The sequence below is a fragment of the Pezoporus wallicus genome, unplaced genomic scaffold, assembly GCF_028554395.1.
Source record: "Pezoporus wallicus isolate ANWC-B61680 ecotype Strahan unplaced genomic scaffold, APGP_CSIRO_Pwel_v1 contig_6464, whole genome shotgun sequence".
Classification (NCBI taxonomy): domain Eukaryota; kingdom Metazoa; phylum Chordata; class Aves; order Psittaciformes; family Psittacidae; genus Pezoporus; species Pezoporus wallicus.
The window spans coordinates 238,054-256,602 of NW_026642130.1; the positions used below are offsets into that span (position 1 = coordinate 238,054).

General features: G+C 47.3%; 1 protein-coding gene across 9 annotated transcripts in view; it reads right to left on the minus strand.

Moving 5' to 3' along the window:
- NCOA1 (nuclear receptor coactivator 1) overlaps window positions 1-18,549 on the minus strand; it is a 131,469-nt gene that overhangs the window by 51,718 nt on the left and 61,202 nt on the right. For 8 of the 9 annotated variants that reach the window (XM_057427582.1, XM_057427581.1, XM_057427578.1 and 5 more), the window contains exons 2-3: window positions 13,384-13,490; window positions 7,371-7,537 (exon numbers count right to left, since the gene is read on the minus strand). In XM_057427582.1, the coding sequence (XP_057283565.1) occupies window positions 7,371-7,537; window positions 13,384-13,469 (253 nt within the window). In that variant the 5' untranslated portion in view covers window positions 13,470-13,490. Of the gene's footprint in view, window positions 1-7,370; window positions 7,538-13,383; window positions 13,493-18,549 lie in introns of all 9 variants that reach the window. The other variant, XM_057427577.1, reaches the window with a different exon arrangement.

Here is an 18,549-nt window from a genome sequence, read left to right on the forward strand (position 1 = left end):
TGCTTTGAGCTTAGGCTATTTCTCGAGCCTTCACTTTAACGGCTTTCCGAGTAATGGGATTTCCATCTCTTCTTTGACTATGCAAAAACTCTGCATCTTATTCTTCTGCTACATGAAAGTGTCTTCTTTTGGGTCCACTGAAGGACCTCTGTGTTGACTCAACACACAAAAGCTACCAAAAACTACACTTGAATTCTCTGAATCCTAACAGTTTTAAGTTTACCTTGATTTCTTGCATGCAAGGCAACATCACCATTGCTACTGTGATTAGCAACATCATAGGAAGCCAAAGCCATGATGCACGCTCCACCTTTAGCTGGCATCAGTGCAAATTCTGTGTCCTCTTGGCCACCAAGCCAAGTCAAGCGTGCTGTCACCTGCCCTCCTGGCAGCAACACCCACCTTGGGCAGCTCTCCAAGCCACCAAGGAAGGAGCTCAAATGTGATGTGGGAATGTAGTAGAACACCCCCAACATCCAGAGTCCTTGGAATCTCTCTCTCTGTTGGCTCTCTTGATGGCTACTTGTACTTGGTAGAGTGGCTACTGGCTCATTTCTTCAACCTGCTCCATCTGCATGGCCAGCTTGGGTACCACATCCAGGTGACTACCACATACTGCACCCAGTTTTGGGACCCCAGTGTAAGACAAACTGGAGTAAGATCAGCAGAGGCCACCAAGATGGTCAGGGCCGAAGCACTGATCCTGTGACCAGAGACCAAGGGAAGGGGTTGCTCAGCCTGGAGCAGAGATGGCACTGGGACAGCTAACAGCAGCCTGCCCATGCCTACCAGAATTTATGGAGGTGATGGAGCCAGGCTCTTCACAGGGATGGATGGTGAGAAGATGGAAAGCAATGAGTACAAGTGAAGCAAGAGACGTTCAGGTGGGACAGGAAAAAAATCTTGTTCACCATGAGGCCAGCCAAGTGCTGGAGCAAGCTGCCCACAGCACTTGTGCCTCTCCATCCTTGGGGGCTTCCAAAGCCCAACTGGGTAAAGCCCTCAGCAACCTGGGCTGATCCCAGAGCTGCCCCTGCTTTGAAGCCATTTATCAAACACCACCACTATCAGAAATGGAAATGAGATGGTTCCAGCCAGCCAGCCAGGTAAAATGCGAGACTTCTCCAAGAGGAGACTGGATTACAATATAGGGAGAGGGAGGTACTGAAATGAGAGAGTATTCAAAATATAAAATGAAAGAAATAATGCAAACATAAACAAGGCAGAGCACATTATGCAGAAGGTACTTTCCCTTGGCAGCATGAAGGCAGCAGTTCCAAGGACCTGGGAAGTTTAATCAGAAACTGGAAATACTGCCTGTGCTTCAATGCATGTCTAGAAAGATGCATTCAAATTGGAGCTTGTGAAAGAAGGATATGCAGACCGTTTAAGAGGATTTGAAACAGAAAAAAAAAAAAATGCCTTAAGGCTTTAACTCCATTATCCTGGTAAAACAAACCCAAGAAAGGGAGAAATTACCAAAGGCTCCTTCTGCTCCTGCACCGGATACGTCCAGCTCCTTTGCAGACTCAGTAACATGGACATCAGCTAGATATTTCCTCAAAGCAAATGAAAGCCCATGTACAGCTCCATCCCCAGGGGCTGCAGACACAAACCTGTGTGGACTGATGTTAACATGGGAGCCTGGACCTGGGCAGAAGAAACCAGCTGAAAGACTCTAATTGTTCTGCACTGGATTCCTCTGCCTTGGGGTAAAGCTCGCCAAGGGACCTCATCTCTGCAACTTGCTTCCACACATTGCATGCAATTACTCACTTTGTGGTTTTATGGGAGTAATTTTATGATCTTTAATAATGTACCACATCACTCAGCTGCTGGGACAGGAAGGGGCTCTTTACTGAGTGCCCAAGGACAAGGTCTCCTCTCCTCCTAAAACCTCATGCTGCTGTTGCAGGCTGTGGGAGAAGCCTCTTCGCAGGCCACCACTTCACCATTTTTTGACCACCACTAAATACAAAGCCAAGGCTTTTTTGTTTCCTTTTTAAAGCTCACCACATGTTGGCATTCCCAAACCCAAGAAGAAACTCAGCATTCATCCTGAAGAAGCTTCCATATATCCTGCTGAAGACTCAGGACATCCCCCCCCAACCCCGAAGCTGTACATGTATATCACAGAATAAATTCAGGGCCGAATTTATGCATGTGACAAGACAGCAGAGGAACTTAATTAAAAGAAAGCCACTGACAGCCCACTGATCATATGCAACAGAGCAGCAAAAAATCAATAACTATTTCATATACTTAATTAACCTACTGTTTTTACCCAAAAGGAAAATTACTTCACCAAGTAGGTTAACTTTCAAATGGGAGGTGGTCTTAAGTGAAGGATCCTCTTCTTTTGGGGTTTGCCCTAGTGACAAGGGAGCACAAACTTCCCCGAAGGAGCCCATCTTATTATGGCCACACTTCAGAAAAAAACCCACAAAGAAATAATAAGATGTCAGGAGGACACAACTACTCCACGGTTTTGTTGGACTCAAAAGAGAACACCTCCATCAAGTTGTGGAATTCTTGTGTACCCTGAAAAGAGACAGAAATACTCATATCCCTAAAACCCCAGAAAATTATTAAAGTAAAAGCTTCAAGAAATACCCTTCTCCCCCTCCCTGCCCAAAGTAACTCAGCTTAAAAATTGAAGGTCATCTTTGCAGGTCAAGACAGTAACAGTCAGGAAAGAAAGCTAATTGTTTGCCCAGTGCCCTTTTAAAACACCCCCAAATCAGGTCATTATTCTGTAGCATGACTACAGAATAAAACTGCATTAATAAACATCTAAATTTCTTTTTCCTTACACATCTATAAGAATAAATTCAGCAGCTCCACCACTGAAAAGCAAGACTGGAGTGGGGCTGAAGTTGTCATCGATGGGATCATTCGACCCTCCATTGCCATGAGAAGCCTTGCACTGCAAAGACAAGCAGTGACTCAGGGTCCTTCATGAGATGAGCTAAGTTGCGCAAATCTAAGCAAATACAGAATAAATCCTTTACTTTGGCAACTGCAGAGTAAATCTGCTGGGGCTTTTGGACCTCGCAGGACCAGAAATTCATGAGCATCACCCTATGTGTCCTGGAGGGGCTGGGAGCCGTGCCGCGGCTGCTCCTGGACCAGGTAGCTGCCGGCTCTGCGCACTGATTCCCGCAGAAGCCGAACATACGGTGGCACAGCGGGAGTGACTGCCAACGAGCGGCGATGAGCAAATGCAGGAAGGATGGGGGAAGGAAGTCCCTTGGATGCCAGCAGTGGTAGAGTCACTTGCGATGCCTTACGAGGTGTTTCAAGGGCAACTCTCGGCAGCTGCTTGAGTTTGTAGGCGGCGTAATGAAAAGCTCAATACTATTTGATTTATTCTATTAAGGTGCTGCATTTATACTCCTGCTCAGGAAAGAAATTAAACAGCCTATCAATGGAGAGGGCTTTTGGGAAAAGACTTGGTGGCTTCATCTTAAAAAAGGACACTGACAAGGTTGGGAGCTCTGTAAGGGAGATGAGATGACTCCTCTGCCATCTCCCACCTGTCAGATATCTGCATCGCTTCCGTAAACCAAAGGTTTCTACCCTCCCAAAACTGGGGCATTTGGTTTAAAAAAAAAAAAAAAGAAGGATGGGGACCTTCTGGATTGAGTCCAGAGGAGGCCACAAAGATGCTCCAAGGGCTGGAGCACCTCTGCTATGGAGACAGGTTGAGAGAGCTGGGCTTGTACAGCCTGGAGAAGAGAAGGTGCCACAGAGACCTTAGAGCAGCTTCCAGTACCTAAAGGGGCTGACAAGAAACCTGGAGAGGGGCTTTTGACAAGGGCCTGTAGGGACAGGACAAGGGGGAATGGCTTTAACCTGACAGAGGGGAGATTGAGATGAGATCTTAGGCAGAAGTTGTTCCCTGTGAGGGTGGTGAGGCCCTGGCACAGGTTGCCCAGAGAAGCTGTGGCTGCCCCATCCCTGGCAGTGTTCAAGGCCAGGTTGGACAGGCCTTGTCACAACCTGGTCTAGTGGAAGGTGTCCCTGTCCATGGCAGGGGTGCTGGAACTAGGTGAGCTCTGAGGTCTCTTCCAACCCAAACCATTCTATAATTCATTCTATGACATCATTTTACAGAAAAGGAACAAAACAAGTGTGATCTGTGCATCAGTGCAGCTTTTCCAGTATCTCTGCTCATTTCTGCACTCTTGTGTGACCAAGATGCCCTTTTTTTTTTGTGCTTGCAACCACACATTATCCACCTTCCCCTTGGCAACCGAGCCTCCTCCCTGTCCTGCAGCCTCCTGACTCCATCCCAGCTCCACCACGCTGCCCTGATGGCTTCTTCTACCAGCCTTTACATCACCTCTGCTTACCCTATAAGCCAAAGAGTGACGCAAATCAAGCAGTGAAGCTGTCCAGCTTCCCTCCACCCTTTGGGTTTTGATCGCAGCAGCACTGCTCTGAATTAAAGCAACCTTGGACGACCTCACCTCCGCATGATGGATGGACATCAGCTCAGTCTCACGGCATGGCTCCTCAGAAGAGGACCAACCCCAGGAGAGGACCTCCAACATCCATGTGCTGGGAATGATGCCAATCTGAATGCAAAGGGGAGCAAGGTCCACATGGATGGACTGTTGCCCTGCAGAGCATAGGCAAGATGCTCAGAGAGATCTCCTTGCTGACCTCCACACCAGAAGACCTTAAGGGCCTTTTCTCCTCTTCCATGGCAAATGACCGTGTGCCAGCACAGCCCAGGTCTCCAACACTAAAACCAACTGACTCAAAAACCAAAAAGAACTTCTGTGGGACGGTCAAAGGCTGAAAAATTAACTGTCTGGCCTCTTCCTCCGCTGCGTTTATTGCTGTCTTGGCAGATGAATTTCAGGTTGCTGCCACAGCCGCAACCGCTTGTTCTGCCAACTGTACATTGCTAACTTTGGAAGGTGTCCAGACCTAGGAATCTTTTCTAAACGCATTTGCTTCATACTTTAAATAGCAGCCCAGCAGGCAGGGGGATGGGAGGGAGGGTTCGGCCCCTGCGTGCGATCCATCTGCAAGCTTCTGCCGGCTCCTCCACCCCTTTGCGGGTTGAAACCGAGGACGATCCGTGCAGGACGGGCAGGCAAGGGGAGAGAGCCAGCAGGATGTAACCTCTAAACCCTCCAGGGTTGGCAGTGGGGAGGATGCTCCCCTCTCCCCTGGCACTGCCACCTGCACCTGCCCCTTCCAAAGCCCCCTGGCTCCATGTCAGGCACATCATAAATTACATTAATAACAGGACTTTGCCTGTTTTTTTCATTGCAATCTGCTCTGCTACGAGGTTTAGCATCATTTTCCCCACTATTATTGGGCTGAGCAGCATCGTTTGCTGGAATTTCTATGATTCTGTGATTTGTTGGGACGTCCTGAGCCCACTAAAACACATCACTGCAAAGTCAAAACTCCCCGGCTCCACTCTGTTACATGAAATTGCATCTCCAGGTGGTTTTCCTATAGAGCATTAGAAGGAGCACAGCCACGCGCTGCAGGATTATGTTGCCGTTCACAATACTTTAGCAACAAAACTACATCCTCAGCAGTTAGCAAATATTAATCAGCTTTATGGCCGTGAAACAGAGAGGAGGAGGAGGAAGGACATGGGCAGGGAAACACAACATCTAGCATATTGATATAACTACAAGGACAGACAATTAATTGTCTCTGGCCACAAATATTCTGACTTTTTGCCATAGTTTTTCTGCCTCCTCATGTGAAATGTTCTCATGGTAAACAGCTAAGAACAAATACAGGTGAAGTTTTCTTTTCTTTGGTGATTTGGCACTGCACTAGATAAGCTGGCAACACAGAGCAAAGCTCAAGGCATAATATTTTTAAGTAGTGCTTGTCCTAGTTAATGTTCACCCCTGCTGTGCAATGTCAAGAAAACTAATGAACAGTGAAGTGGCAGCGAGCAGGAACCTGGGTGTACTCACCCGCTACCAAACTCCTTTCAGAGCCCAGGCACAACGTGAATGAAATCTAAAAGCGGTTGTCCTGGTTTATCAGGAAGCCTGGGCTGCCTGTCCAATGTGAACCAAATGCTTTGCCCCAAAATTTGGTGTCTAAAATAACAGTGAGCTGGGAGGCCCTATGGCAGTGTGTGGCTTGTGACAGGACAACGGAGAATGGCTTTAAACAGATTAATGGGACAGAGGGGAGATTTGAATGAGATCTTAGGAAAAACTTCTTCCTAAGAAGGTTTTTCCTGTGAGGGTGGTGAGGCCCTGGCACAGGTTGCCCAGAGAAGCAGTGGCTGCCCCATCCCTGGCAGTGTTCAAGGCCAGGCTGGATGGGGCTTGGAGCAACCTGGTGCAGTGGAAGGTGTCCCAGCCCATGGCAGGGGGGGTTGGGACTGGATGAGCTTTTAGGTCCCTTCCAGACCAAACCATTCTGTGATCCTGCAGAGTGCCTGTACTTGTGCACCCATGTCCTAGCCACGGGCTTGAGTGAAAATCTAACATCTTTTATCAGGCAACACTGCTCTGCTCAGAGTGCAGTGGGAGCTCTGGCAAAGGCAGCACTTGATGGATGACACGCTCTCAGCACTAATACTGAGTGGGATTAGCCTTGTTCATGAAGAACAATGTTTTGCACAAAGGAAAAAGTATTTGAGTGCACAGGGCAGCCCTTAGCAGGCATGATGCACAGCAAGCTCGTGCCCACCTGCAGCAGATCCAGGACGGATGTCGGGATTGCAAGGACCTGAACAAATCCCACTCATTCCTCACTGCACCTCACCCCTTTTCCTGTGCATTGCTTGAGCCCTGTGGACTTCCGCATTTCAGTCTATGAGTTGATACTTGGGGTGAATTTTAACCTTTATACAGCTTCTCAAGCATCTCTTCTCTATTCCCAGAATGGAGGTGGATTAATGTGCCCTCTAATCTGGTTGGCAGGAGAACAGGGGACACGGTTCTTCATCAACTCTTGCATATCGTGTGGCCAAGCTATCAGTACTTCAACTTACCCAGCCATAAAATGGGGTTTTGGCACACAGTTAACAGCAGTATTACTGATAAGCCCATAATGGGCCTGATTCTGAAAGTTTAACAAGCACTTCTGATTGTTTTAATCTATGGAGTAATTTCAGGATGAATCATAAACACAGAGTAAAATGCCACCTTGACCCAGAAACAAAGGTGGCATCTCAAACAAGCCAAGCAATGGAGACAAAGCACACCCTTCCATATTACTGCTTCCATATTACTGCCAATGGACTGATTATGTCATGATTCTCCATCAGTTAAGTCACGATTATTCACTGCAGTTTAGTGTCTGAAGGGTACCATGAGAATGCTCTTACTCTGAAGGTTTCTGACAAGCCAAGACAGGAATTGCCGCCTTACCTTGCTCCAACCTCTTCATCTGCTGGATCTGATCAACCGTCTTCTTTAGGATCTTGCATTTGTCGGGTTTGACACTCAGAGTGTCGATGTCCCCGATGTTTGCAGATAGCAGCTCTGCCAGCTCCTCTAAATATTTGTTCTCCTGTTCCCGTCGCCGCTTTTCATTGCTGTTAGAGAAGGGGGAAAGAATTCAAAGTCACATTAATGACTTTTTCTCACTTCCCAATCTGGTCACACCTGGGCACTGGATAAGAACCCCAGAATACAAGCACTGGCTGGAGCAATGACCACACTATAATCCAAATATCTCAAAATACTGGGGAGCTCATTCAGGCCTTTGTCTGTTTTTATGCATATATTCAAAATTAATTCATAGGGCTAGCCAGACACTCCTAACAAAACCAGACCTCTAACATTCAGGACTCTTGTCTTCCTCTCAAATATAGTTATAAATTATATATATACATAAATATAAAAGAGTTACATACAGTCTCCCATTCTTCTACAGCCACCATTCCAGCTGTTGCTAAGTTTAATTCTAAATTCACGCATAAAAGCTAACAGCATCCACCAGAGTTCACAAAAGAGAAAATTGGAATCAACAGTGACAAGAGGAAAATGAAAAATATTCATGAGATCAACCTTTTCATCCCAGCGAAAGCAGATTTCCTTTTAGCTGCAGAAGCCCAATGCTCTCCCATCAACTCTTTGTAAATTTCGGGAATTGAGAACATATTATTTATGTGCTACGGCACAGCCATCATTGAAGCCACACTGTGACATATTCCTTTACCAAAGATGTTGCAAGCATCAGAAACACCAAAATGAAAGGTGCATTTGTGAGAGACACAGAGACACACTTTCCCTGAAAACCTTCTTCTACATCAACTGGAGGATGAAATGAGAACACCACAAAACGCCCAATATGGTTCTGCATTACCTGCGATGCCTTTTATCAGGCTGGTTGTCAATAAGCCACCTAATATTTTGTTGGGACCTCCACAGCACCAGTTTAAGAATTACTGCCTGACAATCCCCAACATTTACTAGATACCAAGAAGTTGCTGAGATGCCTGTAGGCATGATGAGATGTTCCTGTCCTCAAAGAAGCCGACCACTCACACAGGGGCTGGGAAAACACCGGTTACAAAAGCTGAAGTCTGGCTCAGTAGGCGATTTGCGTCCCACTGTAGATGCTGTTGTGTTGTGCTATGTGGTAAAACAAGCTCTGCTAACAGCTGAAGTCTTTGAGAAGAGGTTTGGTTTATTTTCTCTGCTGAGAGTGCAAGCCAACCAAAGGCATTTGATACTGTCTCCCACAGCATCCTCACAGATAAGCTAAGGAAGTGTGGGCTTGATGATCAGGTAGTGAGGTGGATCAAGAACTGGTTGGAAGGAAGATGGCAGGGAGTTGTGGTCAATGGGGCAGAATCTAGCTGGAGGTCTGTGACTAGTGGAGTCCCTCAGGGGTCAGTGCTGGGACCAGTGCTGTTTAATATTTTCAAGAAGGACCTGGATGAGGGAACTGAGTGTACCCTCAGCAAGTTCGCTGATGATACTAAACTGGGAGGAGTGGCTGACACACCAGAGGGCTGTGCTGCCATTCAGTGAGACCTGGACAGGCTGGAGAGTTGGGCAGGGAGAAACTTGATGAAATTCAACAAGGGCAAGTGTAGAGTCTTGCATCTGGGGAAGAACAACCCCGTGTACCAGTACAGGTTGGGGGCTGACCTGCTGGACAGTAGCGAAGGGGAAAGGGACCTGGGGGTCCTGGCGGACAGGAGGATGACCATGAGCCAGCCAATGTGCCCTTGTGGCCAAGAAGGCCAATGGCATCCTAGGGTGCATTACAAAGGGTGTGGTTAGTAGGTCAAGAGAGGTTCTCCTCCCCCTCTACTCTGCCTTGGTGAGGCCGCACATGGATTACTGTGTCCAGTTCTGGGCCCCTCAGTTCAAGAAGGACAGGGAATTGCTTGAAAGAGTCCAGTGCAGAGCCACAAAGATGATTATGGGAATGGAACATCTCCCTTATGAGGAGAGGCTGAGGAAGCTGGGTCGCTTTAGCTTGGAGAAGAGGAGACTGAGGGGTGACCTCATCAATGTTTACCAATATGTAAAGGGTGAGTGTCAGGATGATGGAGCTAGGTTTTTTTCAGTGATGTCCAGTGACAGGACAAGGGGCAATGGGTGTAAACTGGATCATAGGAGTTTCCATGTGAACATCAGGAAAAATTTCTTTACTGTGAGAGTGACAGATCACTGGAACAGGTTGCCCAGGGGGGTTGTGGAGTCTCCTACACTGAAGATATTCAAGGCCTGCCTGGACAAGTTCCTGTGTGATGTACTCTAGGTTACCCTGCTCTTGCAGGGGGGTTGGACTAGATGATCTTTTGAGGTCCCTTCCAACCCTTAGGATTCTGTGATTCTGTAAAGCATGAATATACTTTGATAACAGCAAGGTTACAGAGGTACTCTCAGAAACCGTATCTGTCCACAGGGAGATGAGACACCACCAGCCCTCCCCTCTAAGGAGCTCCTTAGCTAGGCTGCATAGATGTTTCCCGATTTTTTTACTAATTCCACTTTATTAGCTCAATATCCAGGTAGATATTGTCTCTTGGGCACTTTTCTTCTGCTCAAACTTGCTCTCGTCATGACTACTCCATGATGAACCGCCCCTTGCCTCCCAAGCTCACTCTCCATGACCTCGTTTCTCCTCCTGCTCATGTCTCTCCAGATGTCGTGGCTGCCCAGAGGAGCAACACAGATGACTGTGCAGAGCAGCAGAATCATGGAATCATAGAACAGTTAGAATCAAAAAAGAAAGTTAAAAACTAAAGACAAACCCATCTGTGGGTGTGAAGAACATAAGCTGTTTGGGCCACCATGAAGTCCATGAGTGAGACCTTCCGTGGGATACATATGGTGTGACCTAGAAACGCCTCTGCAATGGGTTTGGGTGAGTCTAAGAGCCCTCACTTCCCCAGCAGGCATCTCCCAATGAGAACTAAAGGGTCACAGGCAGCAAGAACAGCTTCACAGAGGTAGGTTGAATGTCCATCTGCTGCAGAAGTGCAGGGTCTAGCCATGGACCTCAGCCTCCTTTTGCATATGTACTGGTGAATGCCAGCACTGGCGCGCTCCCCAGCAATGGGCAGGCAAATGCTTGTCAAAGGAGCTGAGTGAGTATTTAAGTTAAGGTTAAATTAATTCCTATCTCTCCCTGTGAAGCAGAAAGCAATAGCAGAGGGGAGAGGAAAAAAAAAATCCCTCTGTTGTGGGTGAGCTCATTTCATGAAAACTCTTAATGTTGCTGTTGCTGTGGCAACTTTCAAATTGTAGGAGGGAGAATTGGCCAATTTTCCTTACATAAAAGCATCATGAGAATATTACGGCAGTGGGCTGTTCTTTATGACTCCTAAATACCATCAAAAGCAATAGTTAAACCTTCTAGGTTTTAACAAAGGAGTTTTGAAGTTCACTTTGCTGTGGAGTACATCATGGAGGACTCTGGCCAGCCCAGGGAGGAGGACGAGGTCTCTCCCCACTGCAGCTGAGAGCTGGGAGATGGTCTGAAAGAAGATGAAGCACTGGTGAGGACATCTCGTCTGGATTTTGTTAACATGTTTAGCTCCGGTGTTTGGGGTTGGATGGCCAACCCAATAACAAGTATTCGAGTCAACTCTTTTAAAATTGCTTGTAGGTGCTTTGTAGATGTTAAAACTTGTGCTTGGACAAAGGAGAATCCTTCATCCAGAAGTTTCTGCTTCTCCACAATCAGAATGGTTTGGGTTGGAAAGGACCTTAAGATCATCCAGTTCCCTCCCCCCTGCCATGTGCAGGAACACCTGACACAAGACCATGCTGCTCAAGGCTCTGTCCAGCCTGGCCTTGAACACTGCCAGGGATGGAGCACTCAGCACTTCTTTGGGCAACCCACTCCAGTGCCTCACCACCCTTACAGTAAAGAACTTCTTCCTTATAGCCAACCTGAACTTCCCCTGTTTAAGTTTTAACCCATTACCCCTTGTCTTGTCACTACAGTACCTAATGAAGAGTCCTTCTCCTGCACCCCTGTAGGCCCCCTTCCCATACTGAAAGGCTGTTAATGAGGTCTCCATGCAGCCTTCTCTTCTCCAGGCTTCTCCCCACCTTTCTTAGCCTGACTTCATACGGGAGGTGCTTGAGCCCCCTGATCATCCTCGCGGCCTCCTCTGGAATTGCTCCAACAGCTCCATATCTTTCTTATGTTGGGGCCCCAGAGCTGGATGGAGGACTGCAGGGGGGTCTCACCAGAGAGGAATCAGGGGCAGGATCAAATCCCTTGACCTGCTGGTCACTCTTCTTTTGATGCAGCCCAGCACACGGTTGGTTTTTGGGCTGCAAGCACACACTGAAGCTGGCTCGTGTTCAGTTTCTCATCAACAAACACCCCCAAGTCCTTCTCTGCAGGGCTGTTCTGAATCTCTTCTCTGCCCAACCTGTAGCTATGCCTGGGCTTGCTCCGACCCAGGTGTAGGACCTTGCACTTCATTTTGTTGAACTTCATGAGGTTGGCATTGGTCCACCTCTCAAGTGTGTCAAGGTCCCCCTGGATGGCATCCCTTCCCTCCAGTGTATCAATCTGTTCATTTCTTGTCCTATATATTTTGAAAGACCCCTGGTGTCAGCTGTAGAAGGTCTTCTTGGGGTGCTGAGGGGTTAGGAAACAAACCACAAGAGATTTGTTTTCCAAAGGCAGACCAGATGAAGCACAGCTAGGTGTGTGCTCATTCAGCTGGAAACCAGTTCCCTCAAGAAGAGGTGTCCAAGCCCACCTTGCTACCCATGGCTCTGTCATGGGGACTCAAGGATCCATGGCTTCATCCCAAACTCACCTCCTGGGCAAGGACCAGCCCTGAGACCAGTCACTAGACAGCAGCAAAGGCTGCAAGAGCTCTGACTCAAATGACTCAGCCAGAAAGGGGAAACATTTCACATGACTACAGAGTATCTGGTAGGAATAAGACAGCTAGAAGTGCTATCAAAATGTCTTCTGCAATTCAATGGCACAGCTAAGCTATGAACCACTTTGTAAGAAGGTGTGGGAACACTACAGAAGGGAGATGCTGCAACCAAGAACAGAATAAACAGAAATCCTCGAACACACACTTAAGATCTCTCTACTGGAACACTGCAGCCTTTGCATTTATTGTCTAGAATATCATGTATGAGCTATAAGTGCTAGAAAATACACTTGGGCTTTGCTCAGTGCATTAATATTCTGCGATGATGACCGAAACAGCATCCCAGGCAGCAGAGACATGGAGTCAGCACCATACGTTCATCCTTACCAACAGAATGTATCACCACGAAAAGAGATGCCCAGGATTCACAGGGAGCCTAGAAAAGCTCATGGAAGATTACAACTGCCTCTATTCAGGACTTCATAGCCTAAATCAGTTGGCAAAGTAGCTGGGATAGGAAGGCTCAGTCATAAGCTAAAGGTGCCTTTCGCAGTGAGCTGAACTTTGAAACAGCCACAGAAGTGAAGATATTTCAGACAGAAATATTTTCTGTTTCGTGATTGCATCATGGAGCATGAGGGTCTCCACTGAAGTTTCTGAATATTACAAAACCATGGATTTCTTAGGAATCCGGCGTGAAGAGGCAGAAGGCTTAGGATGACCTGCAGACCTTGCAGAAGTATCTGCCCCAAATTTACCCTGAGAAAGCCTTCCTGATGCTCTGAGTGCTCTCAATTTGCAAAATCAATACATTAACTTTGATAACAAGCCTCTAATCATCATTTGCCACCTAACAACAAGCAGAGCAGATGGGGAGCCGCATTTCCATCATGCTCCATCTTCCACCGCAGCCACCGCTAAAAGCAAAGCGAAGTTCTGGTGGGAAGTGTGAACATTTCCGAGTGGCTGAAACCTGGCTCCATCTGCTCGAGCAGACGGGACAGAGCGACGCAGTGGGAATGACAAAGTAGCCACGGCAGGGGATGGATTGGGAGTGGTGCACATACCTCTGGGCTGTGTCACAGGGAGAGCCTTTCCTCTTTCGAGAGTCAGGGTTGGCAGGGTCCGTTGAGCTGTCCCCAAGGCCACTCATGTTGGTTAACCTACTTTGCACCTAGAACAGGAGAGAGACAGGTTAAAGCTTTTTGCAGCTGCAGGAGGAGCGGTTCCTACACAGCGGAGCCAGAAAACATGGACCAAGTGACCTCTGAAGAGGTAACTAATCCAATGCAAGCCTTTCTGACTGAATCAACACCTTGTTTGTGAAGGAAATGGTGCAAAGGAAGACAACATGCAATCTTGTTACCCTCCTTTTGGTGTCCCCTGGTGACCATTTGGCCAAGCCCCCACCATCAGCACCATCATCCTTATACCACAAACTGCGCTCTTCCACATAGCCCTACAGATTTTGACTTCCTGGCCTTTCACCATTTTAACAGCTACCTAAACACAGCCTGTTTCAATGCTTTGTTTATGCATGTTTGCTTTTGGTTAATCCCCTTCTCCTGCAAGCCTGCTCCTTCAGCCCATCTTCGGCTCTTCTGCCATCTCTCCCCAATTCCTCTGACTCACGGCTGGCAGAGGATGCTCCACCCCTTGCATTGTGTCTTCATTCCTGCTCCCCCACCACCTCCTTTCCCCTCAACACATGGCCTGGGCTTTAATTAGAGCTGCAAACTGACTCATCTCTTAATGGGATGTGACACCCTCCCACAAACCCCTTCCCCATCTCTCGCTGAGGCTGCCTCCCACCCATGGTCCTCCCAGCCCCAACCTTCTGGCAGAGAGCTTCCCCTCATAGCCAGTCCTTGGCCAGTCCCAGCAATAGGCACCTCTGGGGTCCCAGCTCTCTCCAACATGTCTCCAAATGGACATTTCACCATTATTTCTTGAGTGTAATTTTAACAGATGTTGGGTGAACCAGTCCATGTTATGGCAAATGTCAGAACAACCAAAGGAGGTCCAGAAGTCATGAGGATTGTAACATTGCTAATGCTCCTTAATAATCAGTTTTATTTTTTACATTTAACTGAATAAAATGCTGTGTAAGCCCAACACGGGCAAGAAAGCCAATTAAGGCTTCTTTCTGGAAACTTCACCATGAAGCATGTTAAAAGCTTTTAGCCATAGACCATGACGCTCTTAGACCTGAGAACTCGGACAGTCCACTCCAACAACCTAAATGGCACTACATACATCTACAGTGCATAGTAATAACTTCATACAACATGTTAAAACAAGGAACAGAGCTTCTTCAGAAAATAACCCAGCTGTGCATGTCACTTCCCTTGCTTTGCAAGAGCCATTCAGTGATTTTGTCCAGTAACCACAACAGTTCAACACTGGATAATGCCACCCTCCAAACCCTTCCTTTAATTTTTAGAACTGTTTATGATTGTAAGAAGATAGAACTCCTGAGAAATAAAGTAACAGGACCCTGGGCAAGAACTTAGTAGTTTAGAGGGTAGAAGGACCAAGTCCTTCAGATTAATTCTCTTCATTTCTCCTATTACTTTCTAAAAATTGGTATGTTAATGAGCATTAAAATGCTGACAGATTGTGATAAAATGAACCCTAGAAGACATGTCCACAGTTCCCACAGCCAGATCCCCACACCCCCATGTTTTATTCAGCCTGCCCGAAAGCATGGACCTTCAGCGGTCCAGCATCTCCCACCCACTGCCCAGCCCGGCACAAGGCAGCCACTTATCAACAGCTGTCGGCACCAGCTAATTTTTGTGCTCAGACAGGTGACGATTAAATCCTCACCAGCTTTTGAAAGTCCTCTGAAACTCAAACATCATCTACAGAGAGGCTTCATCTAACCTTAGTGCAGAGGAATGGACACACCTGTGAGTATCACCTCCACTCCCTGGTTGCTTGAAGACCCCAGTGCTTGTATTAAAACCCAGAAACCCAACTGTATGCTGGGGTGCATCACTAGCAGTGCAAACAGCACACTGAGGGAGAGGATTCTCCCCCTCTGCTCTGCTCTCATGAGAGCCCCCCTGCAGTCCTGCATCCAACTCTGAGGCACCCAACACAAGAAGGACGTGGAACTGTTGGAACGAGTCCAGAGGAGGCCATGAAGATGCTCCAAGGACTGGAGCACCTCTGCTATGGAGACAGGCTGAGAGAGCTGGGCTTGTTCAGCCTGGAGAAGAGAAGGTGCCGCAGAGACCTTAGAGCAGCTTCCAGTGCCTAAAGGGGCTAACAAGAAATCTGGAGAGGGGCTTTGGACAAGGGTCTGTAGGGACAGGACAAGGGGGAATGGCTTTAACCTGACAGAGGGGAGATTGAGATGAGCTCTTAGGCAGAAGGTGTTCCCTATGAGGGTGGTGAGGCCCTGGCACAGGTTGCCCAGAGAAGCTGTGGCTGCCCCATCCCTGGCAGTGTTGAAGGCCAGGTTGGAAGGGGCTTGAAGCAACCTGGTCTAGTGGAAGGTGTCCCTGCCTGTGGCAGGGGTCGGAACTGGATGAGCTTTAAGGTCCTTTCCATCCCAAACCATTCTGTGATTTTATAATTCTATCTGCGCTGCACACAGTGCTACAGGGAAAGAGCCTGTCTTTCAGCACCACACAGGCATTTCTGCTAACGCTTCTGTCACCAGTGCTAAGGCCAACAAGGTTCCTGAAATCATTTTAGCAATGTTAGCACAGCTGATTGATGCTGCGGGCATGAGGGGTTGTCCACCAAAGTCAGAAACTCTGAGCAGATGCCAGCAAGCTAACCATGACCAGGGATTCAAGTTCATCCCCCACGTCTTTGGCATGCTTGCAAGTGGGAATGATGCCAAAGTGAATATAAGGAAGGGGAAAAAAAAAACAAACTCTTGAAAAAAATTGGAGATTGGAAAACTAAAAGCACTGCATCATCTGCTCTGGGTGAGAAGGGCTCACGGAGGGTTTAGACAAGCTTCCCGGGGTTTAAAACCTTCTTGAAATAAAAACATTGGATCACCAAAACACTGAGTCTCTGTAAGTGGTGTTGCTCTTACAGGTCTTGATCTTTCAACTCAGTAACTGAATTAAAAGAGAAAATGAGCAGGGATACAGCAGGTAAAGTCAACTGTCCCACTGAGAAGCTCCACTGCGGGACTGTGGCTTGGCAACAGTGACCATATGCCCTAGAGAGGTGAACTAAGGACAACACTGCAGCCTTAGCTGAAATCCTTGGCTTGAGTTAAGCCCTTGATGTAATACATCCAGTGTTTCTTTTTATTGTAAAAGTAGTTTATTTTATGGCAAAACTTGGCACAGCTGACAAGCCAAAAAATGTCATTTAGTCTAAAAATAAAGAGAATGACTCAGTTCAAAAGCCCTGTTGAGTCGGGGCAAGACAAGGGGTTGATGTCCCCTGTGGAGGGCAAGGGTTGGGCTGCCGGTGAAAGGCAGCCCTGCCTGTTGCTGCCCATGCTCAGGGCCTTTTCAGCAGAAACCTGATTTCTAAACACCGGCTCCTTGTAGAAACATTAATATTCTGTTGGCTTAAGAAAGCAAACAGAGGCAGATAAAAGATGGTGGATGGTAATCATAGAATTGTTCAGGTTGGAAAAGACCTTTAAAATCATCTAGTCCAACCATTAACCTAGCACTGCCAAGTCTACCACTAACCCATGTCCCCAGGCACCACTTCTACACTTCTTTTAACCCCCTCGAGGGATGGTGATTCCACCACATCCCTGGGCAGCCTGTTCCAGTGCTTGACAGCCCTTTTGGGGGAGAAAATTTTCCTAATACCCAATCTAAACCTCCTTGATGCAACTTGAGGCCATTTCCTCTTGTCCTATTGCTTGTTACCTGGGAGGAGAGACCAACCTCCAGCTTGCTACAATCTCCTTTCAGGTAGTTACGGAGAGCGATAAGGTCTTCCCTGAGCCTCATTTTCTCCAGACTGAACACCCTCAGTTCCCTCAGCTGTTCCCCATCACACTTATGCTCCAGACCCTTCACCAACTTCGTTGCCCTTTTCTGGACCTGCTCCATCACCTCAATGCCTCTCTTGTAGTGAGGGGTCCAGAACTAAACACAGGATTCAAGATGCAGCCTCACAAGTGCCCAGTACAAAGGAACAATCACTGCCCTCATCCTGCTGGCCACTCTATTGCTCATATAAACCAAGATGCTGTTGGCCTTACTGGCCACCTGGGCACAAGCTGGCTCACGTTCAGCTGTCTGTCGACCAATACCCCCAGATCCCCAGGTTTGGAGCTTCTCAAAGGTGGTTCTCCATATCCACATCATTGTGCTCACCTGGTTCTTACTTCAGAACACTAGTCCCTGGCCCCTGCTGTTACTACCACCCTGGTGCACCACTGCATCTGCTCACCAGAGACTAATCAGTCTCAAAGAGATTAATTGGAAGGAAAAAATAAAGGAGAGGGGGAATGGATAAGAAGCTGAAGTGACCTACCCACGGCCAGGCAGATGAAACTACCTCTGATTCCTGACCCTATACTCTCTCCCTTATCATCAGTCCTGCAACGTGCCATACTGGAGTGTCTGCCTGAAGTCTGCCTGAAGAAGATGCTGCTTCTTGGGATGCTAATGAATATCCTAGCAGAGACCAGAGCCTTGACATGGAGGATGAAGCGCCACTCACCATCAGTATTCTAACACAATGAATATGATCATGATATGAATGTAATCTCCACATAAATAAAAAATAACAAAAACCAGAAAAAGGATGTGAATTGTTGTGGTTTAATGCTTCTGCTCTCCTAATAATGCCAGCCCATTTCCAATAGCTTCCCAAAGACAGCCATCGCTACCTCTAGCAGATACAAATAGCTGGAGTGATTTGAATTGACAGTGTGGAAGATGGAGCTGGCCACCAAATACTTACTTCTAACAGAACTGCCCATTTCTAAAATAAATTTCCCACATTTTGGAGGAATTTGACCCCAAAAAACACTTACAAAATAACATCTATTGGAGAGGAACACAATTAGTTGGCTGTTTTTAAGAAAACAACAATGTTGGAAAAGTCCCTCATATTACAGCTATTTATCATCAAAATATAACCCATCTGTGCTCACGCAGTCTCAATTAGAGGTAATTAAGAGCATACTTGGAGTGTTGCAAGGACACGTCTATATTGTTCTCCTCACAAGTGCATCATCAGCTGCTCCTCTCATCACCAGGGTCAGAATTCTTTTTAAACTTCCACAGATT